The sequence below is a fragment of the Aspergillus ibericus genome, assembly GCF_003184845.1.
Source record: "Aspergillus ibericus CBS 121593 unplaced genomic scaffold BO80scaffold_17, whole genome shotgun sequence".
NCBI classification, from domain to species: domain Eukaryota; kingdom Fungi; phylum Ascomycota; class Eurotiomycetes; order Eurotiales; family Aspergillaceae; genus Aspergillus; species Aspergillus ibericus.
The window spans coordinates 587,269-600,997 of NW_020292115.1; the positions used below are offsets into that span (position 1 = coordinate 587,269).

Here is a 13,729-nt window from a genome sequence, read left to right on the forward strand (position 1 = left end):
CGTTCAGATAACATGGTTATGCCGACTCGTGGCATGTCCCTCGTCAGTTGGTTGCAGGTTACTAGCCAAATGAGTGCAATCTGATCGATGCACTATAGTAGTACTGTGGATTCATACGAGATAAGTTGTGAGAACTGAAGATGAATGTCTCGCAGTTGGGGACCCTCAGAGCCGCGTCGACTTTACGGAGTATATATAGCGGATATAGCAGAACGACACCTAATGAAATCCACGGCATGGCCAGATAGCCAATTCTCTACACCCATTCAATGTATGCTCCATCTTTCGAACACCAAAATATCAAAATCCGTAGAAGAAAAGAAGCTCTTATATCTAGAGTACTCCGTACTCCGTACTAGACAGGCAATCCCCGCGGCTCCGTTCCGGCCGGAGTCGACCGCCAAGCCCGGGCCCTGGATCATCTTCAACTTTCACGATTGACCGGATCCTCCTCCTCCAATCCGCCCTCCAAATTCCGACCCTTTCCAACGCAACGCAATCCACCTCTCTTCGTCCCTATACCCTCATCCGCGGACCCAATACCATCGCATCCTCTCCTAAAATGCCCGCCGGAATGTACGTCCCCTCCTCCCCTCCCAACCTCCAGCCATGACATGACATGCCACCCACGCACCCACGCAACCCCCTCACCCAGTCTCCCCGATCTCCAAACATGAGATCTCCCACCACCAGTGCAGCCATTGCACCGACCCATTGACCGATTGATCCACTAACTAACGAATTATTTTGGTAACTGCACAGTTTCAACTCCACCTACTACGGCAAAGACTACCGCGCCGGAGCCGCTCTCCTCCGCGCCCGCCGTCCCTATCTCTTCAAGAACGCCCTTACCGGTCTTGCCCTCGTGTCGTTTACCGTGAGCGTTTGTACGTTATCCACGTCCCCTCATATTTTTCATACCAGATTACACATTATACCGATACCGATATTGGATCGTTCACCATGTCTACATACGCAGCCCACTGACAGTTACTCTCTAGACGCCTACACGATCCGCGCCGTCGGGCAGGATGAGTTCTCGGATGTTAAGGTCCCGGATGCGCCTGCGAAGAAGTAATAAGTAGACTTTATTGTCTACATTCGAGGAATGGAAGGAAGTTTTGTTTGTGCGTTGTTTGGTTTCGTTTGCGATTGCGCTGAGATCCCACTGCCGGTATCGATCAGTCAGTCAGTCAGTTTATGCTTGGTGTATTGGGTATTTGTGGAGTTTAGGGGGTTGTTGAATATTTCTGGTCGTTTTTGAAAGTCTGCATCGTTGTTGATTGGAAGGCTATGAGGGGATGAGTTGCGCGGGAAGTGAGTGAGTGGGTGAGATGGATGTATGTATATGGTGGTTGCTCAAGTGGAAAATCTCTGCTCGTGTGATTTCGTCGGTTGTATATTATTTCAGTGATCTCTTCGGTTGAAGGCATATCCCTCTATCGGATTACCGGTGCAATGAACGGTAGGCACGCTGTATCCACACAAGGCGGATTTTTAACAGATCTCTTCTATACTTCGCGGCTTCGCCTATATGATGTGACAATACAAACATGGAATTGACAGGCTAAGAAAAGGATCATTTTACACCCGATTCGCTATCGACACCGGACCTTTACTCGGTCCGCAGAACACGCGGGCCCTTCCGCTTCGTCGCCCGCTTGCGCTTGTTGCCCTTGTCAAAGGCCACCGCCGTGTTGTGGTCGCGGCCGAGGTTGTCCAGATCCTTGACCTTGTAGATCCGGATGATCCAGTTCTCACTGGTGAACGCCTCCTCCAGCGTAGACAGCTGAGGGCTTTCCGCAGGGAGTCGCGAGCCACGGACACGGTCAACAGCCTGGCCAGGCTGGAACAACGCGTTGAAGTTGTGGTAGGACATTTTGTACCTGTGAGCACCGTTAGCAGATCATCCAGGGCAAGCCAATCACGGGGTTCTTACATCAAGCTGTTGCGCATCGTCGGGGTGGCCTCGTCGTCCACCCGGTATTCGCCACGGGCAGTGAAGAAGTCACGCTCCTTCACCTCATCGGGCCAGATACCCTCGGCAATTCGAACCATCCACAAGAACTTGTTGATGTCGTCACCAGAGTAGCCCAGCAACCCACCGAACACCACCAGCACGTAATCCACATCGTGCTGACGGAGGATCGGGTAACTGACCTCCTCACGCGAGCTCATCGCCTTGCCAACCGTGGCAATGTGGGTGTTGTTCCACGTGTTGTTGTCAACAAGAGTCGGGCGGTCCGCCATGCCACCGATCTGGTAGCCGTAGTCCCACCAGGACATGATCTTGGCGTTGTGGGCAGTGTTCTGGCGAAGCCAGTAGTACGCCTCACGGTAGTCGTCGATAATGTGCTGGCTTCCATCCGGCATGCGACTCGCCAGAACAACGGATGGAGAGGAGTACGCGTTCGAGGTGACCCAAGTGCAGTGCGCAACGAACAGAAGGAGGTAGACAACCACGGAGGAGGTCATGACAGCCTTGGACAGGTAAGATGTGATCCCAACGTCGGGCTTCCGGGCCGAGCGGAGACCTTCCGAGGATGTGTCCTCGTTCACCTTCGCGCGGGGGTTGGGGCCGTTGGTGGCAAACACATAAGTGTCGAGGATGGTGGACAGAGCCAAGGCGGCCGCAACACAGACGATAGGGGTCAGCGTCAGCATCAGTCGGACCATGACGCCGGCGAAGTAGCTGGCCAGCACGGAGTAGATGATGACAAAGACATGCTCATCCTTGAGATCCCGGAAGCACATGTAGACACCCGCCGGGAAAAGCCAGATCAGGAAGTTCAGGTCAAAGAAGAACGCGGGCCAGGCAGTGGGCTGGTGCTCCGACACGGACGCAATGATGGGGATATGGATCTTGGCGTAGCCAGTGTCCCACAGGGAGTAGAAACGACCGCTCCAGGGGGCGATCACTCCCGACACGGTCAGGACGACCAGTCCAACGAAGGCGACGCCAAAGACAACGATGATCATGGTCGTCAGAAGTCTCTGGAAGTGCTTGCCGGGGATAAAGCCCCGGACGAAGTCAGCAAAGGCCACGAGTTGAATCAACCCGAAGACACCTGGCAACGTCAGTACAAGGGCTCGTCGGCACGGTCAAGAGAGGTGCATACCGAGTGCGGACATATGGTCGCTGTTGCGGATCGGCAGGAAACCAACAAACGGAATCTGCATACTAGCCAAAGTTCCCAGAGCATACCATGTGGTGTAGCTGATGTAGATGCGGGAGCTGTACCGGCCCATGCACAGGAGAACGAAGACGTGCAGAGGAATCAAGTTGGTGATGAAGACATATCCACCCCAGGCAGACACCATGTAGCCGTAGAACAATGCAGCCAATGCACCCCACATGATGGAGCCATTCTTGACAGCCTTGATCCACAGGAAGAAGGTGAAAACAAGCAGGAAAATGGCGATGGCCTCGTTATCATAACTGCCTGCGACGGAACGAGAGATGTAACCGGGGACGATTCCCATGAAGGCAGCTGCAAGCAGGCCGGCAGAGGGAGAGGTCGCCATCTCGCAAGTCAGGAAATACATGGCCAGCGCAGTCAGCCCAGAGAATCCGGGGGCAAGCAGGACACAAATGTTACGAATATCGACAGGGATGGTGAGGAAGCGCAAAATGTGGTAAATCACGCCGCTGGTCACCATGAGACCGGGGTATAGGGTGCCACCAGTGACACGTCCCAGAGGGTGCCAGGTTCCTGAGCCGGACCATCAGTTAGCACATCTTGATCAATCTCGGTATGAAGTACGATTGACTGAGTTCGGGCGGAGAGGACGTACGGTCGTCGAACCAATCCCAGAAGCTCTCAAAGCCATGCTGGACCAGGTATTTTGTCGCGCGGAAATTGAACCAGGGGTCGACTGCAAATGGATCACATCAGTGTTAATTCTTGTTGGGATAAAGCTGTCTGCACACGGGTCGAATGTCGGATCCGCCGAGGACATGGGTATAGATGGAGCCATGGAACATACATTCGTGGATAATACTCTCAAAGCCTAGGGAAAGAATGTCAGTGGCATAGCCCGATTGATCCCTTTTTCGATCCTTTTTGGAATAGGAGACATACGGATCACACTGAACAGACGACTGGACACAGCGGCAGCGGCAATAGTAGCTAGAATGATAATCCGTAGAAGACCGCGTGTGGTTCTGCCGGAGTTACCCTTGAGGAGAACATCGAGGGGTGATTCGGCCATAATGGCCAGGAAGGAGAAAAGTCAAAATCCAATTGGGAAGAAAGTGAGCGAATGGCCCTCGTCCTGCCCCGGGAGCTGATGAGAGGGAAGGTAGGTGGTTCGTGGACGGGGATGGAGAGAGCGAGAGCTTCGCAAGGTGGTCTCTTCGAGGGCTTGGCGCCAGGTACGTAAGTCACCGCGGCACTGCCGTTGCGGGTTGGGGCAATCCTCCGACACGTCCCCGCACCGCCATTGCGTAGTGCCCTCCGACAACCAGTCTCCATCCCCAAGTCCCATCTCGTTCTAGATCGACCTCATGGATCTTCCTCCGCTCTCTCGCGAACAGCTGGCGGCTGTGGTGGCCTCGGCTCAGTCACCGACAGAGCTCTACAGCACACTATCAGAGTATGAAAGTGAGGCATGTCTCCTCTCAACCTCAGATGCGACACAAGCGGAGCTGCTCAGCCTTTACTACTCGACTTTCTTTTTCTCTCACCTTCTCACAGATCAAATGTGAGATATCCCGGCTTCTTCGTGGTTGCTCACCCGGCTGTTGCGAAATAGCTAATTCGTAGTGCATAGTTGCGAAGCTCGTTTATCGACGAAGCGTATGCCACAAGACTTGTTACAGAATGATCCTTCCTTGCAGAACTGTTTAAATCTACTTCGGGCTGTTTGGCAACGAAAATACGAACAAGTCTATACGATTCTGAGAGCACTGCCATGGTCGGAACCACTCAAACCAATAGTCCAAAGCTATGACGGTATGACGAGATATCCTTTAGAATTCTCTTCCTCCTGCCGACGCTTTTCTAACACTCCTCAGCTCATTTTCAGGAAAAGACGTTGAAGGAACTCAGCAGAGCGTATGAGGCGATCAGACCAGCTGCCGCTGCCACCTATCTCGGCCTCGACCCCGCCTCTGTCGAACAGGGAGATCCGGCCACTATGCAGAAATTCATAGCTTGTGGATGGACTTGGGAGGAGGAAACCGGGCTATTGCACCCCAAACCGATCATCGAAGCCCCACAGGACGACACCAAGCTATACAATGAACTAAGTGAGGTCATGGCACTGGTCGGGAGCCGCCGGGTTTAGAGTGTATGGGGGATTGCACGCACGGGCTACCTTGCAACGGATTATCCTACTGTAATCGAGGGGATGGGGCGGCAAGATCGGATGGCTACATATCAGAGCGAAACATCCCGCGTCCGCTCGTAATGACTTGACGGCTTCACGAGCAACCATAGAACGGCACCATGAACAATGGGCATAACATTGCGCAAGCGCACTCAGTACGAGAAGATCAGCAATGAAACCGAAGCATACAACAGAATCTCTTGCTCTTCTGGTCCAACTGTAGTGTACACACGCACGACAGCCCAGGGTATGTACAAGATGCGGGGATGATGTCTATAGTTGAAAAAGAAAAATCATTCCTTCGCTCGCAATGACACGACTCTGGGAAATTAGACCAAACAATAATACATAATCGGGGCCGACCCGAGACCTCTCGTCCGTACCTTACAAGGTACGACTCGGGGAGAGATAACTGCAACTCATTTGCTTGCTGTATACTTCAATTCCATTCTAGTTCTCGCCAGCCTTCAACTTCAGGAAGGCCTCAAGGTCAAACCGGCTGTCCTCGGGATCCGTGATGACTGCAAGTTCCCTAGTTAGCATAGGTCCGGCACACGCTGCTGTGTCCAGGGGCGGCCATTCGACACAGCAAGAGCTTCACAAAGGCGAGCATCACAACGTACCTCCGCTGTTTTGCGAGTCCTTGGGCGCCGTCTTCTTCTTCCACTCGGCCTTGGCCTGCTGGATCAGGCGCTCCTGGCGGGCGTATTCGCGTTCGGCCTCGGCATGCTTAGCGCTGGAGGTGATCGAGGACTGGTGGTAGAAGCCGTAAACAAGACCGGCAACGAGGGCCGAATAGCGCAGAACCTGGATGGCGAAGGGATCGGGTTAACATCGAGGGCCCTGTATGACGACGGGTCCAGGGCGGACACTGATGACACTCACGTTGACACCCTGTGTGGCAGCCATCTTATGAGAACCCTGGCCTCCGGAGCGGCAATGGAACAGATCAGTAAACGCAAGAAAAGAGGGCCGGATTCCGAGCGACCGTTTGGAGGGATCGACTGTCAATGGCTGGCAATCGGACAGGATACTCTGGAGCTTGTAAAGACGAAGTCCCTGTCGCGAGTTTTTCCGGACCGTCGGGCCCTTTGGCGCTTATGTCATCACCAACCCGGTCTCTGGGCGCGGGACGGGGAAGTTGCACGACCCCCCCGTACTATCTATCTACGCTTGCTTGTCTGCCAGAACCTCGTCTGGAGGGAACGGCGCCATTTCAACCCCTCCAGGTTCTTCCCCGCCATCATGTCGTCGGCCATGCAGCAGCGCAAGGCCGAAATCCTCGCCAAGAGAGCCAAACTTGCCGAACTGAAGCGCCAGAGGGAGCTGCGCCAGAAGGAATTCTCGCAAGCCCGAGCTAATACCGGCGATGCCTCTGAGGTAGGATACCCCCTCACTCTACACGTCATCCGTCAGCCTTGGAAAGCTGCAGCGCTCAAAACATTCCGTTTTTTAGGTCGTATCGCCCGTTCCGAGCCGCGCAGATAGCAGAGCCGAGCTCGATGATCTGATTTCACGCCTGGTTGACCGCCCGGGATCGGCTTCCATCAGCCACGGCGCGGATGGCCTCTCTCGCAAAGGGAGTAGACCCAACTCAGTGCTGAGTGCGAGTCAGCTCAGTGGCGACAACACCGAACCATTCATCCCACCTACGCGACCACTTTCTCAGTCAATTGCCGTCCAAACCGTCGGAACGGAGCCGTTTGTCGCTGCTCCTGAACCACAGCCGGCCCCTGAGCCCAAACCCGAGGTTGTCACCTACAGCAAAGGAGTGCAGACAGATGATCTGAAATCGGCGGACCCTGCAGAGTCAGAGAACGAAGAAAGTGGCGCCAGCAAGAAAGATAGTGAACGCGACGAAGAGATTCTGAAGAAGCTCCGACAAGAGATCGAAGAAGAACTGCGGGCCACTCAGCAGAGAGCTGATAATGATGCCGGCGCCGAGTCCTCAAGCTTGCGTTATCCGCTACGTACACTAGATGATGATGAATTGAAGGCTGTCACGTCCTCCGACGATTTTCTGGATTTCGTGGAACGGTCAGCGAAAGTGATTGAGCGGGCATTGGACGAAGAATACGATGTGCTAGCAGACTATGAGCTTGGAGGGGTGGACGGGGAGCTAGAAGACGATGATGAACATGGGCGGAAACGGCGAGGGATCAGAGAGGTTTGCCAGTTTTGGGACGAGCGATGGAGTAAGAAACGTATGATCAGTGATCTGAGCTTTTCTCCGAAGGTTTGTTGCTCTTATCGCCTTGGTCAGTGCCCCCTCAGATCTGACACCTCCCACAGTTTCCTGAACTCGTTCTGGCTGCATACACCAAAAACCCTTCTGCCCCTCACGAACCCGATGGCCTCGTTCAAATATGGAACCAGCACTTGCACTCCCGGCCGGAGTATGTCTTTCATTCCACCTCCGACATCCTAGCGGCCAAGTTCTCCCCTTTTCATCCTAATCTCATTGTCGGTGGTTCGTATTCGGGACAGGTCCTACTTTGGGACACTCGGTCGTCGCGCGCAGGAGGCGGCGCTCCCGTGCAGAAGACACCGTTGACGGGCTCTGGCCATACTCACCCGGTGTATAGCATTTCAATCATCGGAACGCAGAATGCCCACAATATCCTGACAGCATCTACTGACGGTGTGGTCTGCGGTTGGACGGTTGATATGCTTTCCCAGCCTCAGGAGTACCTCGAGCTGTCGACTCCCCCGCCCTCTAAGACAGAAGATCTTGCACCCACTACAATGTCATTCCCTCAATCCGATCCCACGTTCTTCATTGTTGGTACTGAGGAAGGAGGAATCTACCCCTGTCATCGTTACGACCGGGCAGGAGCCAAAGCTGGCACCGATCATCGCCTTGTATATCGTGGTCATAAGGCCCCGATCATGTCCACTGCATTCCATCCAGCACGCGGCCCAGTTGACCTGGGTGATCTCATGCTAAGCTCCAGCCTGGATTGGAGCGTGCGGCTTTGGCGTATTCGCCCTCCGGCAACGACCGCCCCAGCCACCTCGGCTATAGCCACGACACAGGTCGTGGAACCGATCCTTGACATCAACCGTGAAGACGTCGTTTATGACGCACGATGGTCACCCCACCGCCCTGGAGTTTTCTCTCTCGTCGATGGTGCCGGAAACCTCGAAGTTTGGGACCTCTACACGGACACCGAGGTACCCGTCGTGAAGACTACACCATCCAAGGGCCGTGGGGGCATCCTGACCAGAAGTCTCAACAAGGTAGCCTGGGAGGAGCGTGAGGGCAGGCGCATTGCAACGGGCGGACTTGATGGTGTTGTCACTGTCTTTGAAGTAGGAAAGGGCCTTAGTGGTACACCCGAAGACGTGCCTGCCGAGGAATGGTCGGGAATGAAGAAACTCGTTGGGAAGTTGGAACAGCAGGATCGGAACAACTGATATGTGTGCCGTATCTCCCTACTAGTGTTATCCTTTCCAGCCATCCTTTCGGATAACGGAGGGAGACGTGACCGTCTTGTGGCATCCGATATACTGGGTGACAAGGTTGGTCTGCTCTCCTATATCCGTCCTCACCAGCACCAAGCCACTGGTTGATCCATTATGGCTGCTTGAGTCTTCTTCCCGACCTGTAACAAGTTTCTAGCGGCGCCTCTATTTAGCTTATCATATACCCCGGGGCACCTCATTGATGTATCTATATATGTTCTAGGCTAGGAGAACGAAGAAGAGTTTCTAAATACCGGTCGACTCGACACTGCACTGGTTCATGGATTAAAGTGCTCACCTCTCTACAGGCGGTCGAGTCACGAGTTGCACGTGATTGCAACCAACAAACACCGCTGCGTTCTGGCATCTACTCCCTCCTCTTGACTTCCGTTAGGTATAGCAATCAATCTCCTTCTGGCTCAGCTACGGCAGGGATTATATGGCCGATAGTATTATATTCAGAAGCGGCTTTGAGACCAGAAAGATTCTACCACATAATATAACTTATGACATCGATACACAACTCATGAGTTCATGACTTGATAGCTTCGATGATACCTTCCCCACTACCAGGTGGCTGGTGGAAGATGACATCCTTCAGTCCGACCGAGTTGAGCAGCTCGCGCCATTGTTTCTCGGACCGCTCGAATGCGCCGACCTGCACCATCATCATGATACTCATGCAGGCGGTGGGAAAGTCACAGTCTCTATCAGGAATGATATAGTCGTTGATAATGAGGCGCGAATAACCGGGCTCCATGGCTGCGACGAGGTTAGTGAGGATCTTGCGGGCTTGCTCATCTGCCCAGTCATGCAAGATCCAGTGCATATAATATACCCGAGCACCTGCGCGAAATAATAGTTGTTAGCATACCCAGTTCGTCCTTTCACTGCAAGATCCTCATAACTGAAGAGAATTTTACCTTTCACTGGCTGTGGAGTGAAGAAATCATGCGGCATCAGCTCGGTTCCTTTTGGAGGATTCTCTATACTTGACACAACATGCGGCAAGTCCTGCAGGACCAAACGCCCAGGAAGAGACGGGAGTTTCTCATTCAGCGCGTGCAGATAGTGCCCCTCGCCTCCTCCGACATCAACCATCAAGACATTGTCAGCAGAGTTACTGTTGAATCCATCCAGGATAGAGCCTCTAATGTCGAACCAATCAAACCAGTTTGGTGTTGCCTGCTGCTTCAGGGTCATCCATTGTTGAAAGTCTCTTGCCAGCTCAGGATTCTGGCCAAGCCACTCGAAGTAGCTGAGTTCCGTGTTCATTGCCAGCTGGAAAGGCGTGTTTTTGGCAGATTCAGGAAACTGGTTGTTGTTCTTCCGAAAGAACTCCGGGGCTCTCGTGGTACAGAAGTTGCCAATATCGAAGCTGAGGAATTGTCAAATGAGTATGTATTGGGATACTCGAGGCCCCACTTACCATGCTCTTGTTGTCGCCTCGAAAGTCTGCTCAGCCATCACCATCGTGAGGGGTGAAGGCTTGTATGTCTGGACATCCTCTTCGAGAACATAACCGGACGCTGTGAGCAACCTCATGATTTGGTCTATATGATGAACCTAGGTTAGTGCATACATATTATTCGAGTTTATGCCAGTATATGCAATTGAGTCTTCTAGAGTGGGATCGCAGAGAATAAGGTGACCCGAAGTTCAGACTCGATGACGACCGAGAAGAGATTGATAAGATCAAGGGAGATGTACCCACGAGAACTACACTTGCACCGGATTTATCAGCGATCTGCTGCGTTGTCGTCGTCTGGCCTTGATTATCTCTGATTGCCGTGAAAACACCGAGCTGGACACCCATGCGAAGTGCCATGAGAAGGACCGAGTTCTTTTCAGATCCATATCAATTAATGGGCATTCTAACAATGGGAATATGTCTCAGTCTCACCAGGACGACATCCTGTATGACGGTTTCAGCTGGGGAACCCAGAGCTGCCAGTAAGTCCTGGGCAGCTTTGATGGCCTTGAACCGAGTGGCATCGTCAATACTTTGCCTGTTGGATTGCACGGCGCTTGTCAGCGCTGTTATCTGAGAGTCAAGCGACATTTTTCCGGTGTTGCTTCCGCCGTGAACAGTTGCTCTGCCTTGGCATTCGACGCAGGATGAACATACAGGAGTTATTAACCTGCGGATAGAGGACTTTAGTATGAGGGGGGGAATGACCGGACCATGAGCTGAAGAAACGCATGCGTGGGTCACCAAGAACGAATAAATTGGACGATCGAGCCCGAAGGAGGCCCTAGTGCGTCCTAGTGGGCTCAAGTGTCTCAGGAACTGGATCTTGGGCCGCGTGGGCGAACTGACAATCGGATCGCACTGTCGGTTCCAAACTTTCAGCGGGCCACCAACCGCCATGTGGAGATCGGCGGAGATTGGCCTTTGCGAACGATATCGATCGCATCAACAGCCCACCGTTTGCCCGTGGCACCAGCACGGAACGCCTGGCATCAATTATGTAATTGACTGGATCCCATCGCCCAAGACGGTCCAAATGCTGTCCTTCCAGGGAAAACGTTTGAAGCGACCAGCCGTGATCTTGGCCGTCTGCAATTTAAAGATGTGCCTCCCACGCCATCCTCGTGGCTCTGCGCCAGCTGTGATGCACACAACCACTGCCGCAGCATTGGCCTGGACCTCCTAGTGGCATAAAGAAGCTGGAGCCCCAGGTGACAATGGATCGACGCTCGGCTTCCCATGTCCCGTACAACGGCGATGCGCTGATCGGCGTGTCGATTGCGATCGCCATTGTTCAGATTGTGATAGTGGGAGCTCGTTTCTATACGCGACACATACAGAAGCTGGCACTGGCGCTGGATGACTACCTGATTTTTCTGGCATTGGTACTTGATTGTCCTCCTGGCAACTGATTGAGGCTTACGTTTATTGCAGATTGCTAGCCTCGGGCAGTCGGCTTTGTACATTATCTGTAAGTGGTGGTATCTCGACAAGCTGGCCATAGGCGCTGACCTTGCGGTTTCTTGGATAGTGGTCAAGCTTGCAGGAGTTGGACATCATATGAGCTACGTGGAACAGACACCAAAAAAGTTGGTCATCCTGCAAAAGGTAGAGATTCCTGGTTTGGTTAACCACGGGATGCTCGCTAACATGATCCAGGGCCTGTATGCCAACGAGATCCTCGATTTCCCGTTCACAGTCACTCCAGCCAAAATCTCTATCCTGATGTTCTATGTTCGTATCTTCAGCACCCGAACCTTCAAAATCATGGCATACGTGGTCGGCGCCATTGTCCTCGGGCATGGTATCGGGGTATTGTTCGCAGCGATCTTTCAGTGCTGGCCGATTGCGTATGTCTGGAACCATACAATCGAGGGCGGATCGTGCTTTAACCAAGTGGCATTCTATCGATACGTGTCACCTCCGAATATTCTGACGGATGTTCTCATTCTGGTCATGCCGTTGCCATATGTTTGGAAACTTCACACGCGGAACGGCCAGAAGCTGGCATTGACGGGAGTATTCCTGCTTGGGGGCGTGTGAGTGAAACCTAGGCAGCGAATCTACCGATATTAACCAATTCCAGGGGCACGGTGGCCAGTATCCTGCGCATGGCGATTTTCTTCCAAGAGAATGCCACGACCGATCCTACGTGTATGTTCTCTCTACTCCGCATATCGCCAGGTTTGATCCTAACTGGCAACATCCAGGGACATCCACGAAACTGGGAATCTGGACCGTCTTGGAAGGCGGAATCATCATCATTTCCGCCTGTCTCCCGCCCATCTGGCCGTTGCTCGTGCGCATCTTACCGAAACAACTGCGCAGCAAAGGGTCCTCCAATACCCGACAACGCCGCTACACAGCCAGCCAGGCCAAAGCCAAGGGCCCCGAGGGATTCTCCCGGCTGGGGGACAACAGCCAGAGCGATCAGTGCCAGACCCCATCCGTGGAGAGCCGGATGGTACTGGCGCGTACACCCGATCAGTACTCCGATAGCATCTCGTTGGACGTGATGCATGGGGTGCGACCGAGAGAAGAGCCATGAGACTGATCAAGTATTCACGAATATGAATGACGAGTTCAACTGTCCTGCCCTGCTTCCCGTCCGAGACAAGTAGATGGGCCCCGACGAACCCTTGACGAATCTCTAAATTACCAGTTCCCAGCTTTCCACCACCCCAAAGCAAAATAAAGTGGCCCTAACCCAATCGTCATCACGAACCACTTTATCGGTGCCAACTGCCAAGTGCCAACATTGGCGGCCCACTCAATCTCCGGGCCACCCGCCCAGGCCAGGCTGCTTCATCTACCGAACTACGGTTCCAGAGGGTAGACATGGACAAGGTACCTACGGGGCACCTGACGTACTTCACTGACTCGCATATGGCACCTCGGCAGGTGCGAGTACTGAGAAGCTCTTGGCCCGGTCCCACCGCGGATCGGTGGCTTGACCCCGGAACGTACTTTGTCGGAACGAAGTTATCGGTTCCATGGAAGCCGGGGTTGGCACTGCGTAAGTCCCAAGGATCTGATAAGGGATCATCAGTATGTACCTGATAAATCAAGGGGGCTAGTAGCCGTTTCGAAAAACAAAGGAATAATAGCAGAATTAATTATAGATTTGGGTATTGCCTATAGCGGAAATAAAGTAAATTCCCACGGAACCAGGACATTCACCCGTTCTATTTCCATAGCGCGAGGTCCATAGTGTTCCCATGCCATTTCCTGTTTTTTAGATTCAACTCTCCACGTGCAATGCCGAGTCTTTTATATGATGAATCCCCTCAAACAAAAATTCTCCATTACTCCGTAAAATGACCCAACAGCACTTACTGCGTCAGGAACTACGTAATGCGGGGCAAGGTACTACGAGTTAGTTCGAATCTGAACATAATTCATGCCAGTAGCCCCCCTCCCCTCTGTTCTAGTACTGTCGCGGGCTGTTTAGAGGGAGACATG

At 53.1% G+C, this 13,729-nt stretch overlaps 7 protein-coding genes across 7 annotated transcripts; 4 read left to right on the top strand and 3 right to left on the bottom strand.

Annotated features, from left to right (window-relative positions):
- The first annotated feature begins 500 nt into the window (after positions 1-500).
- BO80DRAFT_424763 (uncharacterized protein) lies at positions 501-1,555 on the top strand. The gene is made up of 3 exons (XM_025719363.1): positions 501-576; positions 763-887; positions 1,002-1,555. The coding sequence occupies exons 1-3, from the start codon at positions 563-565 to the stop codon at positions 1,076-1,078; spliced, it is 216 nt and encodes a 71-aa protein (XP_025575886.1). The 5' UTR covers positions 501-562; the 3' UTR covers positions 1,079-1,555.
- BO80DRAFT_424764 (dolichyl-diphosphooligosaccharide--protein glycosyltransferase subunit STT3) lies at positions 1,470-4,337 on the bottom strand. The gene is made up of 6 exons (XM_025719364.1): positions 4,083-4,337; positions 3,988-4,011; positions 3,796-3,876; positions 3,120-3,713; positions 1,940-3,068; positions 1,470-1,886 (listed from the first exon to the last, which is right to left on the bottom strand). Exons 1-6 carry the CDS (start codon positions 4,210-4,212, stop codon positions 1,616-1,618), a joined length of 2,229 nt encoding a protein of 742 aa, XP_025575887.1. The 5' UTR covers positions 4,213-4,337; the 3' UTR covers positions 1,470-1,615.
- An 8-nt stretch (positions 4,338-4,345) lies between these two features.
- On the top strand, positions 4,346-5,673 carry BO80DRAFT_62453 (CSN8/PSMD8/EIF3K family protein). The gene is made up of 3 exons (XM_025724646.1): positions 4,346-4,704; positions 4,774-4,955; positions 5,018-5,673. The coding sequence occupies exons 1-3, from the start codon at positions 4,508-4,510 to the stop codon at positions 5,287-5,289; spliced, it is 651 nt and encodes a 216-aa protein (XP_025575888.1). The 5' UTR covers positions 4,346-4,507; the 3' UTR covers positions 5,290-5,673.
- On the bottom strand, positions 5,359-6,328 carry BO80DRAFT_424765 (ATP synthase subunit e). The gene is made up of 3 exons (XM_025719365.1): positions 6,217-6,328; positions 5,955-6,138; positions 5,359-5,852 (listed from the first exon to the last, which is right to left on the bottom strand). Exons 1-3 carry the CDS (start codon positions 6,238-6,240, stop codon positions 5,782-5,784), a joined length of 279 nt encoding a protein of 92 aa, XP_025575889.1. The 5' UTR covers positions 6,241-6,328; the 3' UTR covers positions 5,359-5,781.
- Positions 6,329-6,503: 175 nt separating this feature from the next.
- Positions 6,504-9,019, top strand: BO80DRAFT_424766 (putative dynein intermediate chain). Its single transcript, XM_025719366.1, has 3 exons — positions 6,504-6,711; positions 6,788-7,567; positions 7,624-9,019. The coding sequence occupies exons 1-3, from the start codon at positions 6,577-6,579 to the stop codon at positions 8,746-8,748; spliced, it is 2,040 nt and encodes a 679-aa protein (XP_025575890.1). The 5' UTR covers positions 6,504-6,576; the 3' UTR covers positions 8,749-9,019.
- A 309-nt stretch (positions 9,020-9,328) lies between these two features.
- Positions 9,329-10,858, bottom strand: BO80DRAFT_354693 (sterigmatocystin 8-O-methyltransferase precursor; the record flags this gene model as incomplete). The annotated part of the gene is made up of 5 exons (XM_025715711.1): positions 9,329-9,642; positions 9,720-10,174; positions 10,226-10,349; positions 10,507-10,639; positions 10,700-10,858. 5 exons carry the CDS (start codon positions 10,856-10,858, stop codon positions 9,329-9,331), a joined length of 1,185 nt encoding a protein of 394 aa, XP_025575891.1.
- A 468-nt stretch (positions 10,859-11,326) lies between these two features.
- Positions 11,327-12,960, top strand: BO80DRAFT_62467 (uncharacterized protein). Its single transcript, XM_025724647.1, has 6 exons — positions 11,327-11,652; positions 11,702-11,738; positions 11,799-11,875; positions 11,927-12,306; positions 12,354-12,421; positions 12,478-12,960. The coding sequence occupies exons 1-6, from the start codon at positions 11,485-11,487 to the stop codon at positions 12,813-12,815; spliced, it is 1,068 nt and encodes a 355-aa protein (XP_025575892.1). The 5' UTR covers positions 11,327-11,484; the 3' UTR covers positions 12,816-12,960.
- Positions 12,961-13,729: the final 769 nt, after the last annotated feature.

Coding starts and splice junctions, on each gene's coding strand:
- BO80DRAFT_424763 (XM_025719363.1), top strand. Junction 888..1,001: donor GTCGTTTACCGTGAGCGTTT/GTACGTTATCCA, acceptor GTTACTCTCTAG/ACGCCTACACGATCCGCGCC.
- BO80DRAFT_424764 (XM_025719364.1), bottom strand. CDS start 4,212: ATGGCCGAATCACCCCTCGATGTTCTCCTCAAGGGTAACTCCGGCAGA. Junction 4,012..4,082: donor TCGTCTGTTCAGTGTGATCC/GTATGTCTCCTA, acceptor TTCTTTCCCTAG/GCTTTGAGAGTATTATCCAC. Junction 1,887..1,939: donor ACGATGCGCAACAGCTTGAT/GTAAGAACCCCG, acceptor CGGTGCTCACAG/GTACAAAATGTCCTACCACA.
- BO80DRAFT_62453 (XM_025724646.1), top strand. CDS start 4,508: ATGGATCTTCCTCCGCTCTCTCGCGAACAGCTGGCGGCTGTGGTGGCC. Junction 4,705..4,773: donor CACCTTCTCACAGATCAAAT/GTGAGATATCCC, acceptor CGTAGTGCATAG/TTGCGAAGCTCGTTTATCGA. Junction 4,956..5,017: donor AATAGTCCAAAGCTATGACG/GTATGACGAGAT, acceptor AACACTCCTCAG/CTCATTTTCAGGAAAAGACG.
- BO80DRAFT_424765 (XM_025719365.1), bottom strand. CDS start 6,240: ATGGCTGCCACACAGGGTGTCAAC. Junction 6,139..6,216: donor CTGCCACACAGGGTGTCAAC/GTGAGTGTCATC, acceptor TTCGCCATCCAG/GTTCTGCGCTATTCGGCCCT. Junction 5,853..5,954: donor GGACTCGCAAAACAGCGGAG/GTACGTTGTGAT, acceptor GGGAACTTGCAG/TCATCACGGATCCCGAGGAC.
- BO80DRAFT_424766 (XM_025719366.1), top strand. CDS start 6,577: ATGTCGTCGGCCATGCAGCAGCGCAAGGCCGAAATCCTCGCCAAGAGA. Junction 6,712..6,787: donor ATACCGGCGATGCCTCTGAG/GTAGGATACCCC, acceptor TCCGTTTTTTAG/GTCGTATCGCCCGTTCCGAG. Junction 7,568..7,623: donor ATCTGAGCTTTTCTCCGAAG/GTTTGTTGCTCT, acceptor CACCTCCCACAG/TTTCCTGAACTCGTTCTGGC.
- BO80DRAFT_62467 (XM_025724647.1), top strand. CDS start 11,485: ATGGATCGACGCTCGGCTTCCCATGTCCCGTACAACGGCGATGCGCTG. Junction 11,739..11,798: donor GTCGGCTTTGTACATTATCT/GTAAGTGGTGGT, acceptor TTTCTTGGATAG/TGGTCAAGCTTGCAGGAGTT. Junction 12,307..12,353: donor GTATTCCTGCTTGGGGGCGT/GTGAGTGAAACC, acceptor AACCAATTCCAG/GGGCACGGTGGCCAGTATCC.